The sequence below is a fragment of the Panicum virgatum genome, chromosome 3K (genome assembly GCF_016808335.1).
Source record: "Panicum virgatum strain AP13 chromosome 3K, P.virgatum_v5, whole genome shotgun sequence".
NCBI classification, from domain to species: Eukaryota; Viridiplantae; Streptophyta; class Magnoliopsida; order Poales; family Poaceae; genus Panicum; species Panicum virgatum.
The window spans coordinates 32234761-32257150 of record NC_053138.1 but is presented as its reverse complement, the minus strand read 5'-3'; the positions used below and the strand labels follow the sequence as shown (position 1 = coordinate 32257150).

At 47.3% G+C, this 22390-nt stretch overlaps 2 protein-coding genes across 6 annotated transcripts; one reads left to right on the top strand and one right to left on the bottom strand.

Annotated features, from left to right (window-relative positions):
• Nucleotides 1-1266: 1266 nt before the first annotated feature.
• On the top strand, nt 1267-4511 carry LOC120699005 (CAAX prenyl protease 2-like). Its single transcript, XM_039982835.1, has 8 exons — nt 1267-1705; nt 1819-1881; nt 1986-2177; nt 2409-2520; nt 2657-2725; nt 3363-3425; nt 3915-3995; nt 4104-4511. The coding sequence occupies exons 1-8, from the start codon at nt 1475-1477 to the stop codon at nt 4235-4237; spliced, it is 945 nt and encodes a 314-aa protein (XP_039838769.1). The 5' UTR covers nt 1267-1474; the 3' UTR covers nt 4238-4511.
• A 2175-nt stretch (nt 4512-6686) lies between these two features.
• LOC120699003 (disease resistance protein RGA5-like) lies at nt 6687-21892 on the bottom strand. 5 transcript variants are annotated; one of them, XM_039982831.1, is made up of 8 exons: nt 20929-21888; nt 20811-20853; nt 19612-19683; nt 19373-19484; nt 19249-19273; nt 15848-15911; nt 10072-10196; nt 6687-7817 (listed from the first exon to the last, which is right to left on the bottom strand). In XM_039982831.1, exons 1-7 carry the CDS (start codon nt 21698-21700, stop codon nt 10169-10171), a joined length of 1116 nt encoding a protein of 371 aa, XP_039838765.1. In that variant the 5' UTR covers nt 21701-21888; the 3' UTR covers nt 6687-7817; nt 10072-10168. The 5 variants fall into 5 exon arrangements, with proteins under 5 accessions (XP_039838765.1, XP_039838763.1, XP_039838764.1 ...); XM_039982829.1 differs by lacking the exon at nt 6687-7817 and adding an exon at nt 8563-8703; XM_039982830.1 differs by lacking the exon at nt 6687-7817 and adding an exon at nt 8845-8993 and having other exon boundaries at nt 20811-20889; nt 20965-21892.
• Nucleotides 21893-22390: the final 498 nt, after the last annotated feature.

Sequence of the window (22390 nt, the reverse complement as noted above, 5' to 3'; positions counted from 1 at the left end):
CGGCCAACAATTCAATGAACCTTATTGAAGCAAGTTTTAAGCTTTTTACGACAATTTGAAAATGATAGATTTAAGATATTGTATGACAATGGTGATACTCTGATGTACATTCAACATATTCTTAAGCTCTGATTCAACAATATATAAAAGCGGAAATTCAACAGCTTCTATAAGGAAATTCAACATTTCACATGTGAATATTAGATTAGTATATTTAAAATGTTGAATTAGTTTAGTTAAAATGTTGATTTTTAAAAACTATAAGATATGTCAATATTAGAGCTTATTATGTAGGATTAATTCTCAGCAATACATTGGTTAAAATCAATTGAGAAAAGGATTTACCAATACAGTGGTTAAAACTGATTCAGAAAAGGATTCACCGTGTGAGAGGAAAACTACTTGAAGCTCTAGATAATAAAACCATAAAAGCTGTTCGGTCTGCAACCCCATTAACCCCCACATCACACCCAGCCAACCCACGTGCGACACGTGCCAATGCTGGTGCTCCACGCGACATGTAAATAAAAGAATTTTTGGGATATTTTTTTTAAATCAGAAGATACATATAATAGAATTGGCATTTATGATCCGAATTCGCAGTGAACTAGAATAACCAATTGTTATCTGAACAAAAATACTCCGTTTCCAAATACTCCTATCTCAAAATAAATGTAACCGACCAAGCACGCAAATTAATGCTAGATGTAAAATTATAAAAATACATCTTGTCTTTTGTGGAGTGGATGATGTGTTAGTTATCTTTTACGAAAATCTTTCAAAAATTATCTTGTCTTTTGCGGTAGGTAGGTTAAAAGTTAGCAATTTTTCTGGGATATAAATTTTAAACTCTATAGTTGCAATTATTTTAGAATGGAATGACTATTTGACAATTTTGACCAAGACACGAATACCAAGGCAATTCATCTTTTAAGCATGAAATGACCAAAATTACCCTTGTAAAAGTATCTTTTAATATTTCTAGAATATTTTTTTGAAAGGCATTTCTAGAATATTTTTATAATACTCTTGTGAGGAAAAAAATAGAAAATTATATTTCGGAGAACGTGAAATGCCAAATATTTTGAAACAAATAAAATGGTCAAAAGTGGGTTAGTACTAACTCAGTTTCAGGGCCCTCACTTTAAATGGATTGGCCCATTATCACACTGTTACGGCCCATGCATAGAGCCTGACTGATACGGGCACCTTTTTTAAAAAAATCTTTTCAAAAAAACTTTTTCTTTTTTAAAAAAGAAACAAATTCCATTCTGCGCCATGTACCTTTCGCAGTTTCGCGAGTCCAGCCGCCGTCGCTCACCTCAGTCAGCAGTCACCTCCTCTTCCCACTCCGGCGCCGCCGCACCGGCCGCCCTTCTCCTGGCTCCACCATCCATCCCCCCCCCCGCCCTCCTCCTTGTGAATCTAGGGTCCAATGAGCAACCTCGCGTGACGCCCGCTCCACCGGAGTAAGATGGCTTCGCCGGCGGGCCTACGCCCCGCCGCGCCGCCGGCGATACCCGGCGCCGCTGCGGTGGCGGCGTGCGCCGCCATGGCCGCGTCCTACGTCGCTGTCCTCTACGCCCCGACGGTCGTCCTCCGCCTCCCGCCCCCGACCTCGCTTCGTTCCTTCCTCCACCGCCGCTTCGCCTGCGCCGCGGTCGCCTCGACCGCCTCCGCGCTCGCCACCGCGGCGCTCCTACGCGTAAGAGCCCTTCCTCTGCTCCCGTCCAAACCCCTCCCAAAGCCCTGGCTCTGGATCCCCGGACCCAATCTCAAATCCCCATCTTTTCGTCTTCCTCCCCTTTTGCCTCCCAGGTCTGGAGCCTAAGCGACTTCGCTGATATGCTCGCGGTGTTCGGCATTAGGAAGGATCACTTGGTAAGCGAGCTCTCTTTAGCGACAAGTTGCAGTTTGGTAGCTCGCTCGTCAATGTTGAGCTCCTAATGCTTGTTTCTTGAACTGAAACACTGTTTCTTCTGTAGCTTCAGGCAGTGCTGATTCCACTTCTCCTTACATCCCTAGTGTATGCTGGGTCGTTCATCAATAGACTGTGGCTTCTTGCGAGCTTGCGCAGCGGAGATGGTGATGAGGTGGGGATTGGCTGCACCAAGAGGCTTGTGCTGCGGATCCAAGCCGCCCTTGATGATGTAATGGTTTGGCGGAACTATGTAGTGGTCTGTTCCTCTCCCCCTTTGCACTATTGTTCTCTACTTCTTATAATTCTTATATACAAGATCCTGTATACCAGTGATCTAAGATTTCTGAGTGCGTGGCCCAAGATTGGTGTGGCAAATTGTTGACTCTGAGTGTAGGACTATAATTACCAGCTAACAGTTACTACTGATAAACACTTTGATTCCGTCTTTTATAGTAGTGATGTTGTTCAGTGATGATATTTTGATCAGGCACCTATTACCGAGGAGCTTGTGTTTAGGGCATGCATGATACCACTTCTTCTGTGTGGTGGGTTCAAAATGTCTACAATTATTTTTTTTAGCCCAGTCTTCTTCAGTCTAGGTAAATTTCTTTACATTTCTGTAATGTCATACTAATTTTATGTTTGGAAAGGACCAACCTTACATGTTTCATAATTAACCTGCTGTTCATGTTGTTGGATTCCTTTATATTAGTAACTGAACCTTTGTGTTGACAGCACACTTGAACCATTTGTTCGAACTACAACAGCAGGGATGCAATTTTATGAGATCTCTACTGATTGTAGGTATTTTTCATTGCATCTTGTTTTTCCATCAGTATCTTCCAGCCATGGTATGAGAAGAAATTTTTTGAGCTAGATTAACATAGCACATAGCAGTGGTGTCAGAATCTCAGTTTTGGACCTGTATTTCGCTAATTTTATTGTTCCTGAAATCAAAGAGAACTATAACATGTTAGTTTATTTTGATTGTTCTTCAGTGATACAAGTTGACCTTTAAATGAGTTGCAATATGGTCTCAAATTTTCACTACTACTGTACTGCATGCCTGAAGAGTGAAGAGTCATGTTATTTGGTTCGCACTATGTAATGGGTTACCATGGCACTAAGCCTATGATCCTCGCTTGTTTCACAAATAGTAACTTCTCGTTTGAGATTGTTTAGAATTCAGTCTTCGGGACTGATTGTACTGTCTAAAACTAGAAACCTACTTGTTCAGAAAAAAAAAACTAGAAACCTGTACTTTGACCTTTTAGTATGCTTGGAGAGCAAATTGGAATCTTCCAATACATTAGTCTTTAGTTCTCCACATCTTTTCTCAAACCTTGTCATCAAGTTTTATGGTTACTTCTGTTTCATCAGTTGTTGACACCTGTTTGCTGCACTTTCTGAGCTTGATTTAACTTCTTACCTTCCTTCTCAGGTGTCCAGTTAGGCTACACAGTAATCTTTGGGTGGTATGCAGCATTTTTGTTCATTCGAACAGGTCCCACTCATTCCCCTTTTTTGTGTTTTTGAAGATGGAAGATTGGTCATATGTATGTTGTTTGCTACATTATGAACTTGCTATCGCTTCTGGAATTGCTTTTCCAGTTGCAGAATTGAAGTTTCCATGTTTTATGGTAGACATTTTCATTCTTGGTCCATCCTAGTTCATGCTGGATCAATCATTGAATAACCATATTTGCACTGTACTTGTCATGATTACCAGCGATGTTTTAGTATGATATTTCAAATTCCAGAAGATTGAAAAGCAACACCCATATCATATCAAAATATTGATTTCCTCATTGTTTTTTGAACCATATCTTGGTACATTCGACTAAGCTTATGGATTGTAACCTGAAAAGTTTAATTGTGCTTGTAGTCCAATTTTGATTTGTATTTATGACGTGATGGATGGTTAACTACAGATAATTGTGTTTTTGAACCATATTATGATTGTAACCTGAAAAGTTTAAAAAATGAACTACAGGGAATCTGTTATCTCCTATTGTTGCTCACGTCTTTTGCAATATGATGGGTTTGCCTGTTTTCTCATCACCACGAACAAAAGGTGTGTATATGTATATACTCCTGTTTTCTTTCATAAAATGAAATAATGTTAATGTTTGTAAAGTTGCGTTCAACTTCTTATGTTGTTTGGTTGTTTTTTCTGTCACAGGAGTGGCATCGGTAGCATTTCTGGCTGGTTCAATATGCTTCTTTTGGCTCCTTTTCCCTGTAACAAGTCCTGAACTGTACAACACTAGGTTAGATCGATGCAGATGCTGGCATGGTTTTTGCAATTGGAAATAGCGCAGAACTAGATGGAGAACAATGGATTCTGAGCCTAACTTGAAGGTACTAACCATTGAAATCCTCAGCTTACAGCAGCCACTGCCGTCAGATTTCCCATTTCATAATTCCATATGGGTGTTGTAAAACATTTTTGTAGATATTTTTCCCTTGTGGGCTAAGAATTTAGACTTGTAAAAAAATTGCATCTCATCACTTGTTAAATACGTACTGACCAGGAAGTCCCCGAGTCAGACCCCTTTTCAGAGTGGAAATTCACCCTGTTGAGCTGCTTTGATTTCTGTCGCTTCATGCTGCGGTGACTAGAGTTTGTAGATGCTTTATGCTGGATCCATCTAGAGTTTGTAAACAAGGAACATGTTTCTTAGTTACTACAGTGTTAATTTTAAAGAAACACTACATCCATACGGCATGAGGGTGGAGACGCACGGTAGAGTCGAAAAAGGGTTCAGACTTAGTAGGACTAAGATCGAGTACATGATGTGTGATTTTAGTGTGATTAGGCATGAGGGTGGAGATGTTAGCCTCGATGGGCAATGGTGGCTTAGAAGGATACTTTCCGGTATTTAGGATAGATGTTACAAAAGGATGGTGACATTGATGAAGATGTTAGCCATAGAATTTCAGCTGAATGGTTGAAATGGTGTCAAGCTTCGGGCATCCTCTGTGACAGGAGGGTGCCACAAAAGCTAAAAGATAAGTTCTATAGGACAGAGATTCGCTCCAAAATGTTATACAGTGCTGAATGTTGACTTACAAAAAGGCGACATGACTAGCAACTGAGTGTAGCAGAGATGCGGAGGTTTTGCGGGCACACAAGGAAGAAATAGAGTCTGGAACAAAGTTATTCGAGATAGGGTCGGGTGGCACTAATTGAGGAGAAGCTTACCCAACATCAGTTGAGCTGGTTTGGACATGTCCAACAGAGGCCTCCTAATGCGCACTAGTGGGGTTCTAAAGCGTGCTGATAGTGTAAAGGGGTGTAGACCTAAACTGACTTGGGACGAGTTGGTTAAGAGAGACCTTAAGGATTGAAATATATCGAAAGAGGTAGCTTTGGATAGAAGGGCCTGGAGACTAGCTATCAACATGCTTGAACCGTGACCTTCGTGTCTTTTGAGTTCGTGCCAAGTCCATACGGCAAAACTTTCAATTGTTATAACTGGGAATGGACGTTCTATGATTCCTACTTTGGGTACTGAAAAGCATGGTTGCTTTCATGACGTTCAGGTTATTGTGTTGAAATTATAAATCATGCTGATGCTGAATATATTATTCAACGTTCCAGCATTAACTAGGTTAATGTCTTTGTTAATGGCTAACTGCACTTCAGTTTCCGAGTTGGCAAAAAGAGGCATATCTTTAGGGCATATTAACGGTTTGAAGAAAATTTGAAGTCTTGCAATTCTACTTAGAAACCGAAGTAATTTATCACGTTCCCGATCTTTGTTGGCACCTAGGTCTCATTTCTCAACCAGTGCTTTTCCTTTTCTTGAGTTTTATGTCTCAGTTGCCAACGCTCTTCATGTACAGGGATGTATTTGCAAGAAGATGAAAATATGCAAACAAACTTGTGTGATGAAAAGAGGTAGGAAACAAAGCCAAGTGAAAAAAAGATTGTTTTTTTAGGTTAATATAATTGTTGTAAGCAAGTTGGTTGAATTGGGTGAAGTGATTAACGGATGATAATAGTGTTATCCTACACGTTAAACAGTTATTATATAGACTAAACGGCAATTTAAACAGTTTAAATGGTCATGATACGGCTAAAGGGATGATTAAACGAACATAGTGTGCATGTAAATGTGCTAAAATGGCCGTGTAGGCGAACACTACGCCAGGTAGAAGATTACACGCAGTTCGGTTTTGGCACTACGCCATGTAGAATTTACACGCGGTTGGTTTAATTTTGGTGCTTTCCCCGTGGTACTTCATGGTAAGTTCTATGTCCATGAGATAGACAAAGCAGGTGAATGTCCTGTCAAGGGTAGTGGTGGCTTTGTGGTTTCATAGACGTGAGACATGGCTGCTTGACCTAGAAACTTGTAAGCCGTGCTCCATGGCTTAGGGCCTGTTTGGAACCGCGAGCCACAAAATCGCTGCGCTTATAAGCGAGAAGCGGCCGGGGACTCGCTTCTGCGTTTTAGGTGCGCGCAGTTCACTTTTCGCTTTTTGCTGTTGCCGGCGGTGGGTTGAAGCGCGTCCAACGCAAAGCGTTTGGTGGGATTTTTTTGTGTCTTCTGCTTATAAGCTGAGCAAACTCGGTTCCAAACAGAGCCTTAACTGCCACGTATAACTATAATGAAAATATTCCATCGAAGAAAGTTAAATTAATTTTTGACGATCCTGCTAGAATGTTTATGTTAATTTGCATTTTGTTGGTGGCCGTGACCATAGATGGGCGGATCACCTTTTTTAAGTAAGAGGCAGCCTCGCCCAGCCCCATTCATTAGAACAAAGCATAAACCGTTTGTATAGAATTATAGGTTCAGAAAGCAAGCGGGTTCAGTCTACTAGAGCCACCAGCCCGAGCAGAGAGCAGGCCCACAGCCACAGAAAGGAAAACAAAAAGTGAATCAAGTACTGGAACACAAGCTTAATGCAGGAGCAGGTGCTACAACCGGAAAAACTACCAGCTCTCCAGCTTCGGCAGACGCAACTTGAGTTTCTTCATGAATAGTTGAGTTCCAGAAAGTTGCACCATTGGGCCATTTTGTATCATGGGCATTTCTGGTCGAATCACCTCTCGGGAACATTGGCTCCAGGCCTCCAGCTCCACAGATCACAATGGCAAGGCTGCAGGACCTACTTGGGGCAGAAGATTTGTGTCTCAGAAGGGCTCTCAGAAGGGCACACGACTCACTTCCTCTTTGGAGTTTGAAAACAGGTTCTCTTTCTCCTCCTGCGGTGATCGAAAGAAACAGGTGGTTTGCTTTTCGGCGGCATCGGTACATGGTACGTGTTCAGTTGAAGCTGGTTGTAGTTTCTGGGTTGAAGCTGGTTTGCGGTTTCAACTAGACAGAACCCCACAGGTGCGGCAGCTACTGAATTGACATGAAACTCAGCCAATCATGACAAATCAAGTGCCAGCTTTCCATAGCAACTGAAAAGGCGCGTCAAATACAGATGATGAGTTCTCAAACTCATCATGCACTTACAGTTCTAAATCAGGATGGAAATGGATCAGGCCTAGAGAATTTGCCAGTGCTCAACACAATAAAACCCCATAGGTGGTGCGAGAACCTCTGAAGATGGCAAACAGGCTTGCAACCTGGTAGCCCATCACATCACATTGGCGATACCTCAGTTGTGCCCAATTGATCGCTATCCATGTTGGCCTATGTACTGTAAGATTCAGCTGGACTGCATTTGCTGCTTTTGGCTTTAGAATGTGTCTACTGTCAAATCCCCAGCATCACTGGTGCACTACCAAGGTTGTTTCAGCACACATGGCGGAACTGCACTTTGCAGATCGATCTCTGTTCGGTTAGATAGCATATTGACAACCTGCTTTATGGATGGCCTCTGCTGGGGCGTGGCTTGTGTACAGAGCAGTGCCTTCTTCCCACAACTTCCATGTCTGCAATTTAACCCACGTAATAAATTCAATATTTTTTCAGAGGAACAGAAACTCGTATATGCTGAAAGTAATGTGTAAAGTGTGAACACTGTTATCAACACGTAAAGAGAAAAGTTAGTACTTATTAGCCTATTAGGTTTGTGATACTTTAGTCCATCAAGAGTTGATGCAAGCATGGCAAATGCTACAAGGTTTGCAGTTTCACATTTTACGGGAGGCAAGAAGGAAAAATGAGTTACTCATTCCAAAAGAACATGCATATCGGGCCCCCAAATCGACTTGCTGCTGCTTTGACCGCTTACCACTTCAAGAAGCAGCACTCCAAAACTATATATGTCTGCTTTCTTGGTTAATTGTCCCCGTATGGCATACTCTGGTGCCAAATAGTTACTGAAGGAAAATTATACATTGGAGTGTTCAATACAAGTATATGTATATTAGTAAACTGGCTGCAAAAAATGATAAAGTGGCTGACTAACATGTCTTTCCTTTCATCACTAAACACTCGATTAAGATCAGCATAGCACAATGACAGAAATTGACATGAAATACACATAGCTTTCATTGTAGAAGGCTAGGAGCAAGTAAATACAGCAAAATGTTTTCTTTCCGTGAGGAAGACAGCAAAAGATCCAGAGAGGCACTAACATTGTTCCTGCAACATGCGTCGTAATGTGAGCAATGCTATCAGGAAAAAGCTTGGCCAGTCCAAAATCTCCAATTTTAGGTAGCAGATTTTTATCAAGTAAAATGTTGCTAGCCTTGATATCACGGTGGACAATGCATGGTTGTGCTTCCTCATGAAGATATGCAAGGCCAGAAGCAGTTCCAATACAGATAGCAGCTCTTTTCTTCCAGTCCAACGGAATACATTTATTCTTTGGTCCTAGTCACAATTCACCAAAGTAAACTTAATTAATATGGATTTGCTGATTTAGAATGTAAGATTTCAATATTGAACTTACCAAGCAAAGCATTTGCCAAACTATAATTCTCCACATACTCATATACCAATAGTCTATTATTCCCTTCAACGCAGCAACCAAGTACCTTGACAAGGTTTGGGTGCCTGACGTTTGATATGACATTAATCTCTGTCAAGAATTCACTAATTCCTTGTTTTGACTCAGCTGAAAGCTTTTTTATTGCAATTTGAGTGCCATCTTTCAAGTTTCCCTAAGTGAGGAAGAACCATCGTTAGTTGTTCCAAATTTGCAGTTGCAGGTTAGTTGACTACAATATTTGCAAAGTTCTTCAAAAAAGGTCTTTTGAGTAGAAGCAACAGATACAACAACAACAACAACAACATAGCCTTTTTTTCCCAAGCAAGTTGGGGTAGGCTAGAGATGAAACCCGAAAGAAATAAGTTCAAGGTTCAGGCACATTGATAGCTAGTCTCCAAGCGCTCCTATCCAAAACTATCTCTTTAGAGATATTCCAATCCTTAAGGTCTCTCTTAACCAACTCATCCCACGTCAGTTTAGGTCTACCTCTACCCCTCTTTACATTATCGACCCGCTCAAGAACCCCATTACGCACCGGCGCCTCAGGAGACCTTCGTTGGACATGTCCAAACCATCTCAGCCGATGCTGAGTAAGTTTCTCCTCAATTGGTGCCACCCCGACCCTATCCCGAATAACTTCGTTCCGGACTCTATCCCTCCTTGTGTGCCCGCAAAACCACCGCAACATCCGCATCTCTGCTACACTCAGTTGCTGCACATGTCGCCTTTTTGTAGACCAACATTCAGCACCGTATAACATCGCCGGACGAATTGCTGTCCTATAGAATTTGCCTTTTAGCTTTTGTGGCACCCTCTTGTCACAAAGGATGCCAGAAGCTTGCCGCCATTTCAACCAGCCAGCTGGAATTCTATGCCTAACATCTTCATCAATGTCGCCATCCTTTTGTAGCACCGATCCTAAATACCGAAAAGTATCCTTCTAGACCACCACTTGCCCATCTAGACTAACGTCTCCCCCCTCATGCCTAGTCGCACTGAAATCGCACATCATGTACTCGGTCTTGGTCCTACTAAGTCTGAACCCTTTCGACTCTAACGTGCGTCTCCACAGCTCTAACTTCCTATTAACCCCTGCCCTACTCTCGTCAACTAGCACCACATCATCAGCAAAGAGCATACACCAAGGGATCTCACCTTGTATATCCCTTGTGACCTCATCCATCACTAAAGCAGTAGAAGCAACAGATAAAGCAAGAATTTTTAAACAATGCATAAGTCCTGGGTCTCACCTTATACACTGCTCCGTAACCTCCACGGCCAATGCAATTCAACATGTGAAAGTTTCGTGTGGCAGCCCTCAACTCATTTAGAGAAAACATTTTCACATTATTTCCAGCTCTTGATAATACACGACCTGCAGTTTTATGAGAATTGCACCATCATTTTCTATTAAGCAAAAGAACACTAATAATAAAGAAATGTCAGCACAGAAGTGCACTGAAATAGGACGATAGTCACTAGTCACTTTGGTTAATGTTATTACATTTATGACTAAAATCCTCAATGATGAGTCATCAATTACAAAACACATCTGTTAGATGTATATGCATCTTATGCATTTAGTCACTAGTACAAGGTGCTCTTTGCACATTGTACATGACCTTATCAGCCCCATTGGGCATGTCAATACAACTTCTTTCCTCGGTCTAGCCCTCTCCAACTTCAGGCATACTCTGATGCGACCTGCTCATTGTGTCTTCCTTGGATCCTCCTTGATTGCTTGGAAAACCAAGAAGCAAACAACAATTTCCCATTCAAGTACTGAGGCTGAATTGAGGGCTATGGCGACTGTGGCAGATGAGGTCACCTGGCTCCGGTGGCTCCTTGAGGACTTTGGTGTGACGATTTCTACACCAACTCTATATTCTGACAACACTGGTGTGATCAATATTGATCGTGATCCGGTCAAGAATGAACTCACCAAGCACATCAGGGTTGATGCTTCCTACATGCGATCGCAGATGCATGATGCGGTTGTGCCCCTTCGCTATGTCCCTTCGGAATTCCAGTTGGCTGATTTCTTCACGAAGGCTCAAATAAGGGCGCAGCATGATTATTTCCTCCCCAAAGTCAGTGTTGTAGACCCACCATGAGTTTGAGGGGGGTGTTAGATGTATATGAATCTTATGTATTTAGTCACAAGTATAGGGTGCTCTTTGCACATTTATCAGCCCGTTGGGCATTGCGATACACTGAGTTGCTCATTTGTAACAACATCTTTATATGTTAGCTTGAATGCTTAGGAATAAAAAAGTTTATCTTTGTGCATGAGATATAGAAAAGTTTATCTTTGTGCATGAGATATAGAAAAGTTTATCTTTGTTCTCATATTCCCTAATGTCTTAAGCCACAATATAGTTAGAAATATTGAATACGAAATTGATCGTGGAGATATAAATTGCACGAAAAGTGCTTAAGTATAAGTGAATTGCCAACATCGTCCCATCAGCTTAAGCTTTTGGGTTGAGCTGGCTGGTCCATGCAACTCAATATGGTATCAGGGCTAGAGTTCTGGAGTTCGAATCCTGGCGGGCGCGGTTAAATAAAATATTTGCAGCTGACTTCTAATTTCCACGTTTGAGGCCTGAGGGAGCCTCTGTACGTGAGAGGGAGTGTTGAAGTATAAGTGTTGGAGTATATTGAGCCCTTGTGTATATAGAGGCCCATCTAGAGGCCCATGTATAGGTATTATATATACCCACCCTTCTAGAGTTAGAGGAATACAAGCATTATTCTCTCATACATGGTATCTAGCCATCTGTTCCCTCTCCCTCCCTCCCTCTAGTAGCCGCCGCCGGGCCCAACCGCCGCCGGCGCCATGGCCGGCCGGCCGCCTGCGCCCCCTCCCCTCTCCTCCTTCCCTCCCTCCCCTCTCCTCTGCTACCGGCTGTCGATCTCCTCTGCTCTGGGCGCGAGGCCCGCGGTGCCCTGGTCACCTACCGCTGCTTGGCCTGCGGCGCCCTGGCTTCCCGCCGCGGCCCTCGCCGTCGTCGAGACCCTCCCCAACCCACTCCTCCCGCCGCCGGCCTTGGAGGCACCGGATCCGCCTGCCTTGGGCACGGATCCGGGCGCGGGCCTGGCAGCCGCCGCCGCCGATTCGACTGCCCTGGGTGCCGAGGGCGCCGCCACGGGAGGTCCTGCTACCGCCGCCGCCGCCCGGGGAGTGAATCCGACGCCCCAGGACGCCGCCGCCGCCGCCCTTGCCGCAGCCCTCGGCGCGGATCCGGGCGCAGGCCTGGCTGGCGCCACCACCGCCGCCGATTCCACCGCCCGGGCGTCCCTGGCCTCCGCCGCCACCGCCCCTGGTGCTGCCTCCCACGCCGCCGAGCACGCCGCGCAAGCCGTCGCGCCCGCCGCGCAGGCCGCCGCCTCCCTCGCCGCCGCGCAGGCCGCCCAGGCTGTCGCGCCCAGAGACCCCGCGCGGGCCGCTGCCTCTCTCGCCGCTGCGCATGCTGTCGCGCCCGCCGCGCACACCGCGCCGGTCCAGGCCGTCGCGGGCCCTCGTCCTCGGCCCCAGCCGGCGGCCATGCTCGCCGCTACTGCTCCCCTGTTCGCGCCGTTCCGGACACCGCCCGCTCCACCCAGCCAGCAGCCGACCTGGCCTGGGGGGTGGGACCAGGCCGCACTGGCGCAGTCCTTCAGCGCCATGGGGCGGACGCCGCCGGTCTGCACCGAGTGGATCGCCGACTCGGGTGCCTCCTTCCACACCACCCCACATGCCGGTATCCTCTCTTCTGTCCGACCCCCACACCCCTCTTGTCCTTCTTCCATCATGGTTGGTGACGGGTCTTGTCTTCCTGTCACCGTCGTGGGTTCTGCTCCTAGCTCTTTTTGTCTTCCCAATATCCTTGTTGCACCTCAGATGGTTCATAACCTTCTTTCCATTCGTCAGTTTACAGCTGACAATTCTTATTCCATCGAGTTTGATTCTTCTGGCCTCACTGTAAAGGATTCGGCCTCCCGGCGTCCGCTACTCCGGTGTGACAGCACGGGGCCCCTTTACACCCTTCGTCTTCCTTCTTCCGCTGCACCACTCTCGTTTTCTTCTTCGCCCTGGCCGTCTTGGTCTGCCGCTTTTGCCACGACGCCGTCTTCCACCACCTGGCACCGCCGTCTTGGTCACCCTGGCCGCGACGTTCTGGCCCAGCTCAGTCGTAGTACCGATGTTCCTGGTACTAGGGCTCCTGCTGAGCCCCTCTGCCATGCGTGCCAGCTCGGTCATCATGTTCGGCTCCCTTTTTTCATCTTCTTCGCATGCGACGCATGCATTTGACCTTGTTCACTGTGACCTGTGGACCTCTCCTGTACTTAGCCTTTCTGGTTATAAGTACTATCTGGTGGTGGTCGACGACTTCTCGCACTACTCTTGGACGTTTCCTTTGCGCGCCAAGTCTGAGACTTTCCCCACCCTCCTCCACTTCTTTGCCTGCGTGTCCACTCAGTTCGGCCTCACCGTTAAGGCCGTCCAGTGTGACAACGAGCGGGAGTTTGACAACTCCACCTCCCGTTCCTTCTTCCTGTCTCGGGGTGTTCAGCTGCGTATGTCTTGTCCGTATACCTCTCCTCAGAACGGCAAGGTTAAGCGGATGATTCGCACGACGAACGACGTCGTGTGCACCCTTCTGATCCAGGCTTCTCTGCCCCCGCGCTTCTGGGCTGAGAGCCTCCACACCGCCACCTACCTGCTCAACCGCCTTCCATCCACTGCTTCTTCTGCTCCCACTCCACACCACGCTCTCTTCGGTACCCCTCCTCGCTACGACCACTTTCGGGTCTTCGGGTGTGCGTGTTACCCTAACACCTCCGCCACCGCTTCTCACAAGCTGGCGCCCCGCTCGACTCGTTGTGTGTTCCTCGGGTACTCCCCTGACCACAAGGGGTACCGATACTTTGACCTCATCTCTCGCCGCATTCTGATCTCCCGACACGTCGTCTTTGACGAGTCGGATTTCCCCTACTCTACCTCCTCTACACCTTCTCCTGACCCCGAGCTGGAGTCTCTGTTTCCGACTGACTCGGTGGTTCAGACACAGTTACCTGTCTGTCCTTTTCCTGCAGGTTTTCCCGACACGCCGGCACCGTTTCCGGTGATCCCTGCTGCGCCGAGCGCGGCCCCGGTGCCCGCGGTCGCGCCACGCGCGGTCCCCGGACCTCCGGTCGTGCCGCGCGCGGACCCGGTGTCTCCCGCTGCGCCACGCGCGGCCCCGGTGCCTTCACCTGCACCTGCGCGGTACGCTCAGCCGGTGCAGGTGTACCAGCGTCGCTTGGTGCCGACCCCGACACCGTAGCGGTACGCTGAGCCGGTGCAGGTGTACTGGCGTCGTTCGGCGCCGCCTCCTGCTCCGGAGGCTCCTGCGACGCCGACGCCGGAGCCGTCGCCGCCGCCGCCTCCTCCGGCTCGCTCTCGAGCCGAGCCGGTGGTATACCACCCGTCAGTCATCCATCGGGATCCTCGGCATATCCATCCCATGGTGACTCGGCGGATGGCGTCTCAGGCCGCGACTCTCTCCGCCACCGAGGGAGAGCCGCGGGTATCTCCGGTACCCTCCTCTGTCCGCGACGCCTTGGCGGATCCTCACTGGCGTCGCGCGATGGAAAAGGAGTACGCGGCTCTTCTTGCCAACCAGACGTGGGACCTCGTGCTGCGTCCGTCTGGTTGCAATGTGGTGACTGGCAAGTGGATCTGGACGCATAAGCGTCGGGCTGATGGCACACTGGAGCGCTAGATGGCACACTGGAGCGCTACAAGTCTCGCTGGGTTCTCCGGGGGTTCACTCAGCGGCCTGGTGTGGACTATGATGAGACCTTCAGCCCAGTCGTGAAGCCCGCTACGGTGCGCACGGTCCTCTCGCTTGGACTCTCGCGCTCTTGGCCTGTGCACCAACTGGACGTGAAGAATGCGTTTCTTCACGGCACTCTGTCAGAGACTGTCTACTGCTCTCAGCCAGCGGGATTTGTGGATTCGAGTCGTCCGGATATGGTCTGTCGGCTCAACAAGTCTCTCTATGGACTGAAGCAGGCTCCTTGGACTTGGTACTCTCGGTTCGCCACGTTCTTGCTGACATTGGGGTTCACCGAGGCCAAGTCTGACACGTCTCTCTTCGTCTTCCGCCGTGGGGATGAGACTTCCTATCTGCTGCTCTACGTTGATGACATTGTGCTCACAGCCTCTAGTCAGCGGTTGCTTCAGAGTGTCATCTCCTCTCTGCAGCAGGAGTTTGCTATGAAGGATCTCGGCCAACTCCGCCACTTCTTGGGCGTCACTGTTGAGCCTCGCCTGTCTGGTCTTCTCCTGCATCAGCTGCAGTACGCACTCAATATCCTAGAGCGGGCTGGGATGACTGATTGCAAGCCCTGCTCCACTCCTGTCGACACTCAGGCGAAGCTGTCTGCTGATCTGGGTGATCCGGTGGCTGATTCTACTGCCTACCGGAGTCTGGATGGTGCTTTGCAGTACCTCACCTTCACCAGGCCGGACCTCACCTACGCTGTCCAGCAGGTCTGTCTCCATATGCATGATCCCCGGGAGTCACACCTTGCTGCGCTGAAGCGTCTCCTCCGCTACGTACGTGGCACTGTGGACCTCAGCCTGGTGCTTCACCGCTCGTCCTCTGCTGAGCTGGTGGTCTACACCGACGCTGACTGGGCTGGCTGCTCGGACACTCGTCGCTCCACTTCCGGATACGCCGTCTTCCTGGGCGGCAACCTGGTCTCCTGGTCGTCCAAGCGGCAGCCGGTTGTCTCCCGCTCCAGTGCCGAGGCGAAGTACCGGGCTGTCGCTAACGGCGTAGCGGAGGCGTCCTGGCTACGACAGCTCTTGGCGGAGCTCCACAGCCCGCTCGCCAAGAGCACGCTCGTCTACTGCGACAACGTCAGCGCCGTGTATCTCTCCACCAACCCCGTCCAGCATCAGCGGACGAAGCACGTGGAGATCGAACTACACTCGATATTGAAGAATAATAAGAAGAAAGCCATATGTTCTCTTTTTTTGAGACAAGTACATACCCAGTACCATGTTTTTTGCTTGTGGCTTCCATTGGGCCCATTTCTTTTATTTCTTGTTGTTCAACTGAGGACTCAACTCCGCCTATGCTGACTGGAAGTCTCTCTCTCCTGAGTCGTCTCAACATAGCCGGTCCCAAGCCCGAGTAAAGGAGGAGGGTTGCGTTAGGTTTTGGCAAACCATCATAAAAAATGCCACTCTAATGGATTTGAAACCCACAAGAATCTCGTTGGGGCGTAACCCTCTTAGCGACGCGCTACATCGGAACCCGGGTGTGGTGATAAATGGGCAAGGGCCGGGTCGCCATCCCCCCAAGGGCGCGTCGTATCATGACCTGTGTACGATGATAAGTGAGCAAGGGTCGGGTCGTCACCTGTATGGCACGCTACATCTACGCCCGGGTGTAGTGAAAAATGAGCAAGGGTCTTCGCACTTCCCTCGACGGGTGCGAAGGGTAAGGAAGCTAGCCGAGCCAACTAGGATTCGTATAGATAGCTGGAACGTAGGGTCCCTAACGGGTAAGTTGCGAGAGCTAGTTGATGTAGCAATTAGGAGGCGTGTAAATATTCTATGCGTTCAGGAGACTAAATGGAAGGGCCAGAAGGCGAAGGAGGTTGAGGATACTGGCTTCAAGCTTTGGTACACGGGAGCAACTTCGGGTAGAAATGGTGTAGGCATCTTGATTGATAGGAGCCTTAAGGATAGAGTCGTAGAGGTTAGAAGGCAAGGCGACAGGATTATCCTAATCCGGTTGGTAGTTGGAGATTCGGTTTTGAATGTGATCAGTGCCTATGCCCCTCAGGTAGGCCTTAGTGAGAGCACCAAGATGCAGTTCTGGGAAGATCTAGATAGCATGGTTAGTACCGTGCCTACCAGCGAGAAACTCTTCATAGGAGGAGATCTCAACGGCCATGTGGGTGCGACTAATATAGGGTTCGAGCGAGTGCATGGGGGTTTTGGGTATGGTAGCAGGAGTCAAGAGGGGGAGGATGTGTTGAACTTCGCGTTAGCCTACGACTTGTTGATAGCGAATACCGTGTTTAAGAAGAGGGAATCCCATCTTGTGACGTTTCGTAGTGGACAACACTCGAGCCAGATCGACTTTATCCTTACTAGGAGGGAGGATAGACGTGATTGCTTAGATTGTAAGGTGATACCTGGGGAGTGTGTTGTCCCTCAACACAAGCTTGTGGTGGCGGATTTTCGTCTTCGGGTACGTGTCCACCGGGACAAATGTGCCAAGATTGCGAGAACAAAGTGGTGGAAGCTTAGAGGGGAAGCGGCACAAGCGTTTAAGGAAAGGATGCTAGGTGAGGTGCCTTGGGAAGAAGGAGAAGACGCATATGACATGTGGCTAAAGATGGCAACATGTGTTCGGAAGGTGGCCTCAGAGGTGTTTGGCGTGAGTAGGGGAGGCAAACAGGAGGGGAAAGACACCTGGTGGTGGAACGACGAGGTGCAAAGGGCTATTAAGGAGAAGAAGGAGTGTTTCAAGCGCCTCCATCTTGACAAGAGTGCAGCCAACATCGAGGGCTATAAATTAGCGAAGAGAGTTGCAAAGCGAGCTGTGAGTGTAGCAAAGGGTAAGGCGTATGATGACCTGTATCAGCGGTTAGGCACGAAAGAAGTGGAGAAGGACATTTATAGGATGGCTAGGATCCGCGAGCGGAAGACAAGGGACATCAACCAAATCAAATGCATTAAGGATGGGACAGATCGACTGCTAGTGAAGGATGAGGAGATCATGGATAGATGGAGAGAGTACTTCGACAAGTTGTTTAATGGAGAGAGTGAGAGCCCTACCCTTGAGTTAGATGACTCTTTTGACGATACCAACAGACGTTTTGTGAGGAGAATTCAGGAGGCAGAGATCGGGGAGGCTTTGAAGAGGATGAAGAGAGGTAAAGCGATGGGCCCTGATGGTATTCCCATTGAGGTGTGGAGATGACTAGGAGATAGAGCAATAGTATGGTTAACTAAGCTTTTTAATCTCATTTTTCGGTCAAACAAGATGCCTGAAGAATGGAGGAGAAGTATATTAGTACCTATCTTCAAAAACAAGGGCGATGTTCAAAGTTGTACTAACTACCGTGGAATTAAGCTGATGAGCCATACGATGAAGCTTTGGGAGAGGGTTATCGAGCATCGCCTAAGAAGAGTAACAAGTGTGACCCAAAATCAATTTGGGTTCATGCCTGGAAGGTCAACCATGGAGGCGATTTTCTTAATACGACAATTGATGGAGAGATATAGGGAGCAGAAGAAGGACTTGCACATGGTCTTCATTGACCTTGAGAAGGCATATGACAAGGTACCGAGAAATGTCATGTGGTGGGCTTTGGAGAAGCACAAAGTCACAACTAAGTACATTACCCTCATTAAGGATATGTATAAGGATGCGACGACGTTTGTCCGAACATGTGATGGCAACACCACTGACTTTCCTATTAACATAGGCCTACACCAGGGGTCAGCATTGAGTCCTTATTTATTTGCTTTAGTGATGGATGAGGTCACAAGGGATATACAAGGTGAGATCCTTGGTGTATGCTCTTTGCTGATGATGTGGTGCTAGTTGACGAGAGTAGGGCAGGGGTTAATAGAAAGTTAGAGCTGTGGAGACGCACGTTAGAGTCGAAAGGATTCAGACTTAGTAGGACCAAGACCGAGTACATGATGTGCGATTTCAGCGCGACTAGGCATGAGGGGGGAGACGTTAGTCTAGATGGGCAAGTGGTGGTCCAGAAGGATACTTTTCGGTATTTAGGATCGGTGCTACAAAAGGATGGCGACATTGATGAAGATGTTAGGCATAGAATTTCAACTGGCTGGTTGAAATGGCGGCAAGCTTCTGGCATCCTTTGTGACAAGAGGGTGCCACAAAAGCTAAAAGGCAAATTCTATAGGACAGCAATTCGTCCGGCGATGTTATACGGTGCTGAATGTTGGCCTACAAAAAGGCGACATGTGCAGCAACTGAGTGTAGCAGAGATGCGGATGTTGCGGTGGTTTTGCGGGCACATAAGGAGAGATAGAGTCCGGAACGAAGTTATTCGAGATAGGGTCGGGGTGGCACCAATTGAGGAGAAACTTACTCAGCATCGGCTGAGATGGTTTGGACATGTCCAGCGAAGGCCTCCTGAGGCGCCGGTGCGTAATGGGGTTCTTGAGCGGGTCGATAATGTAAAGAGGGGTAGAGGTAGACCTAAACTGACGTGGGAGGAGTTGGTTAAAAGAGACCTTAAGGATTGGAATATCTCTAAAGAGATAGCTTTGGATAGGAGCGCTTGGAGACTAGCTATCAATGTGCCTGAACCTTGAACTTATTTATTTCGGGTTTCATCTCTAGCCTACCCCAACTTGCTTGGGAAAAAAGGCTATGTTGTTGTTGTTGTTGTTCAACTGAGGACTCCAACAAAACAGTAATCCTAGTGGCAGCAACCATTTGGAACTTAGAACTCATATGGTCAGAATAAAGGGTATAGAACGAGCAATGAAATTGAAGAATAATAAGAAGGAAGACATACGTTCTCTTTATTTGAGACAAATACGTACCCACACTGTTTGCTTGTGGCTTCCACTGAGCCCATTTCTTGTATTTCCTGTTGTTCATCTGAGGATTCCAACGACAGAGTAATCCTAATGGTAGCAACCATTTAGCACTCAGAAGTCATATGGGTAGAATAAAGGGTATGGAATGAGCAATGATATTGAAGAATAATAAAAACGAAGTCATATATTCTCTTTACTTGAGACAAATACATACACAGTATGATGTTGTGTGGCTTCCACTGAGCCCATTTCTTGTATTTCTTGTTGTTCATGGAACACAGTAATCCTAGCAGCAACCATTTAGCATTCATAGCTCATATGGGCAGAATAAAGAGTACCAAACAAGCAGTGATAAGAGGAGGCTAGAGTAAAGTCTGCACCTGCTATCAAATCGCTTGTTTGTTTTTTGCTTTGAGCCCTTTTCTCTAATTCCATATCGTTCCTCAGAGCCTTCTTTTATGATCAAATCTGAAATTAGATTGCTATTTTCTAGAGTCTGGTGTTTTTCTTTTTGGGCCGATGTACTCCTTTCTTTTTCACCATAAAAGGTTCAATCCACAAATTTTATGCTGACCCTATGAGGGCTAAAGGCGGCCTCCAATGCAGATTGTGCAGCCATTCTACTGGATTCATTAGCACCAGCATTTCCTACTTTAGCAGAGATCTCTTCAAGGCCTGTCAAGTGTTCAAAGCCAACATCTACTGGACTGTGTTGCAGCAACGTGTTAGCATTGAAGCCTAGCTTGAGCCTTCGAACATTGGGCATTGCTCCTTTCACAAAGGCTATGCAAAGTGCCGAACAGATGAACTTGAAGTGTTTGAGAACTGGGAATCCCTTCTTGTCAAAAAGGATCCTTCTTGTTGAGGCAGTCTGGACATACAGCAAGAGAGCAGAGAGTGCAGGCAGTCCTTCAAGGATATCAACATCATTACTCGATAGGCCCATGACTTGAATCTTTAAAATGGCAAGTAGTCGTAGTTCACCGATCCACTTGGGAAGGATGGAAAAGATGCAAATCTGCGGCAGAAACTCAAGCTTCTGGAGAAGAGCTGGTGGAGAGGACACACTGCTCAAGCTATCACAGTAAATATTAATGCTTGAAGCACTGGCCCTCAGAGTAGCATTTGAGGAGCCTGCAGGTAATATGGTTAGAGACTTGAGATTGCTGAGTTTCGAGAGAATTGAGCCGAAGCACTGCAACTTCTTCTCAAGATTGTCAGAAGGCATTGTAGAACAGATGAGACGAAGATCTTGTAGATTGATCAGCTCGCCTAGGTTCAGTACATTGTCTGCTGAATTGCTACTGAGATCGAAGTACCCCAGGTTTTCTAGAAAACCATATGGTTCTTTATAAGCCTAACTGAGCAACTACTCTGAGTAAAAGATATGCCAATATGTTCATAGAAACTTACTTCTTATCTTGCAGGTGTGCCCTGATCGTGCCAATGAGATTACCCAGCTCTGCATCATCGGGCAACTGTTGTCGACGAACTTGTAAGAGTATGCTGGTGAGAATGCCAATGAGATTACCCAGCTCTGCATCATCGGGCAACTGTTGTCGACGAACTTGTAAGAGTATGCTGGTGAGAAGCCTTCTCATGTCAGGCTTCTGGGATGACCGCGCAAAAGCCCGACACTGGAATCGCCTTCCGAGCTTGCAGTACAGCTCATTTGCAAGAGCTGTCTTGCCAACTCCCCCAGGTCCAACAATGGACATTACTCTCAATTGCTGCTCTCCATCTCCAGTCAACCAATCACCAAGCTTTTCCATGGAGCTGTCCATACCAACAAGGCGCATCGCCTTCAATCCGTACAGCGGTGGTATTGGGAGTTCATCCGAATCAATCCTGGTTGCCCGGCTCTGGTGCATGTCAAGATTGTACCTCTTGTGCCGCTGAATCGCCTCCTCCAATCGGGCCCTGAATCGTGCCGTCTCGTGGGCGACCCACCGGCTCCGACTCAGGCCCTCCCGGAGCTTAGCGACCCTGCCACGGAGATTCTTCTCGGCGGCGGCCGAGCGGAGCCCCTGGGCGAGCTCATCAAGAAAGTCGTCGATGTCGTACGACAGCTCGCGCACCTCCTTCACCCAGCACCTGGCCGTCGAGGCCGGGGCCTCCACGTTCGACGGCTCCACCAGGTACTTGTCCATCAGTTCCTGGAGGCGGTCCTTGAGGAGGCGAATCTTGTTCCTCTCCCCCTTGCGCAGGCGCCATTGGTCGGCTTCCGGCGACAGCAACCGCTCAAGCTTGGCAGGGAGGGAGGGGATGACCCCGAGCGAAACAGTCACCGGAGCCTCTATCATTTCTCAGAATAGATCAGAGAAAGTCCCTCGGGAGTGTCTTATACTGATGAAGGGATGCCTTGAAGAACACAGGTTCTTTTTTTTACATGGTGATTTTGTAACCAGCAATACTTTCAAACAAGAATGATCCAGATATCGATTAGCAGATATCAAAATGTAACATTATTTGGAGGGGGATATACACATGTTAGATTTATAATTAGTGCAATAATGGAGTGCGTCTGACTAAGACTACTCGTAAGGTGTGCCGGCCATGCTTGAGCTTCATCGTCCTCCCTCCATTCACAGATGACAGACTTATTTAGAATAGACACAATAACTAAGACAAAAAAACATTGCTTATCAATCCTACTTATCTGCCATTATATTCAATATTCAATTTATCTAGTGAAAAGAAGCAATCTTGAATGTTTAAACCTCGTCAGCCGGTTTTTATCCACAACACGCGAAATCGAAATATTGCGTCATTTTTCAAGGCACGAATTTACTCCTATGAGGTTAACAGGCATTGGGCCCGAGAGGGTGGGCTCAAATAGTTTTGATATTTTCAAATTTCGAAATAATATTATCATCTGTGAATGGAGGGAGTATGTCATTATATTCATATGACATGACAACATGGAGAAAGTGATAAAAACCAACCAGAAGCAACTTATGTTATTGTATGCACATTAATTGTTTCCTAATTTC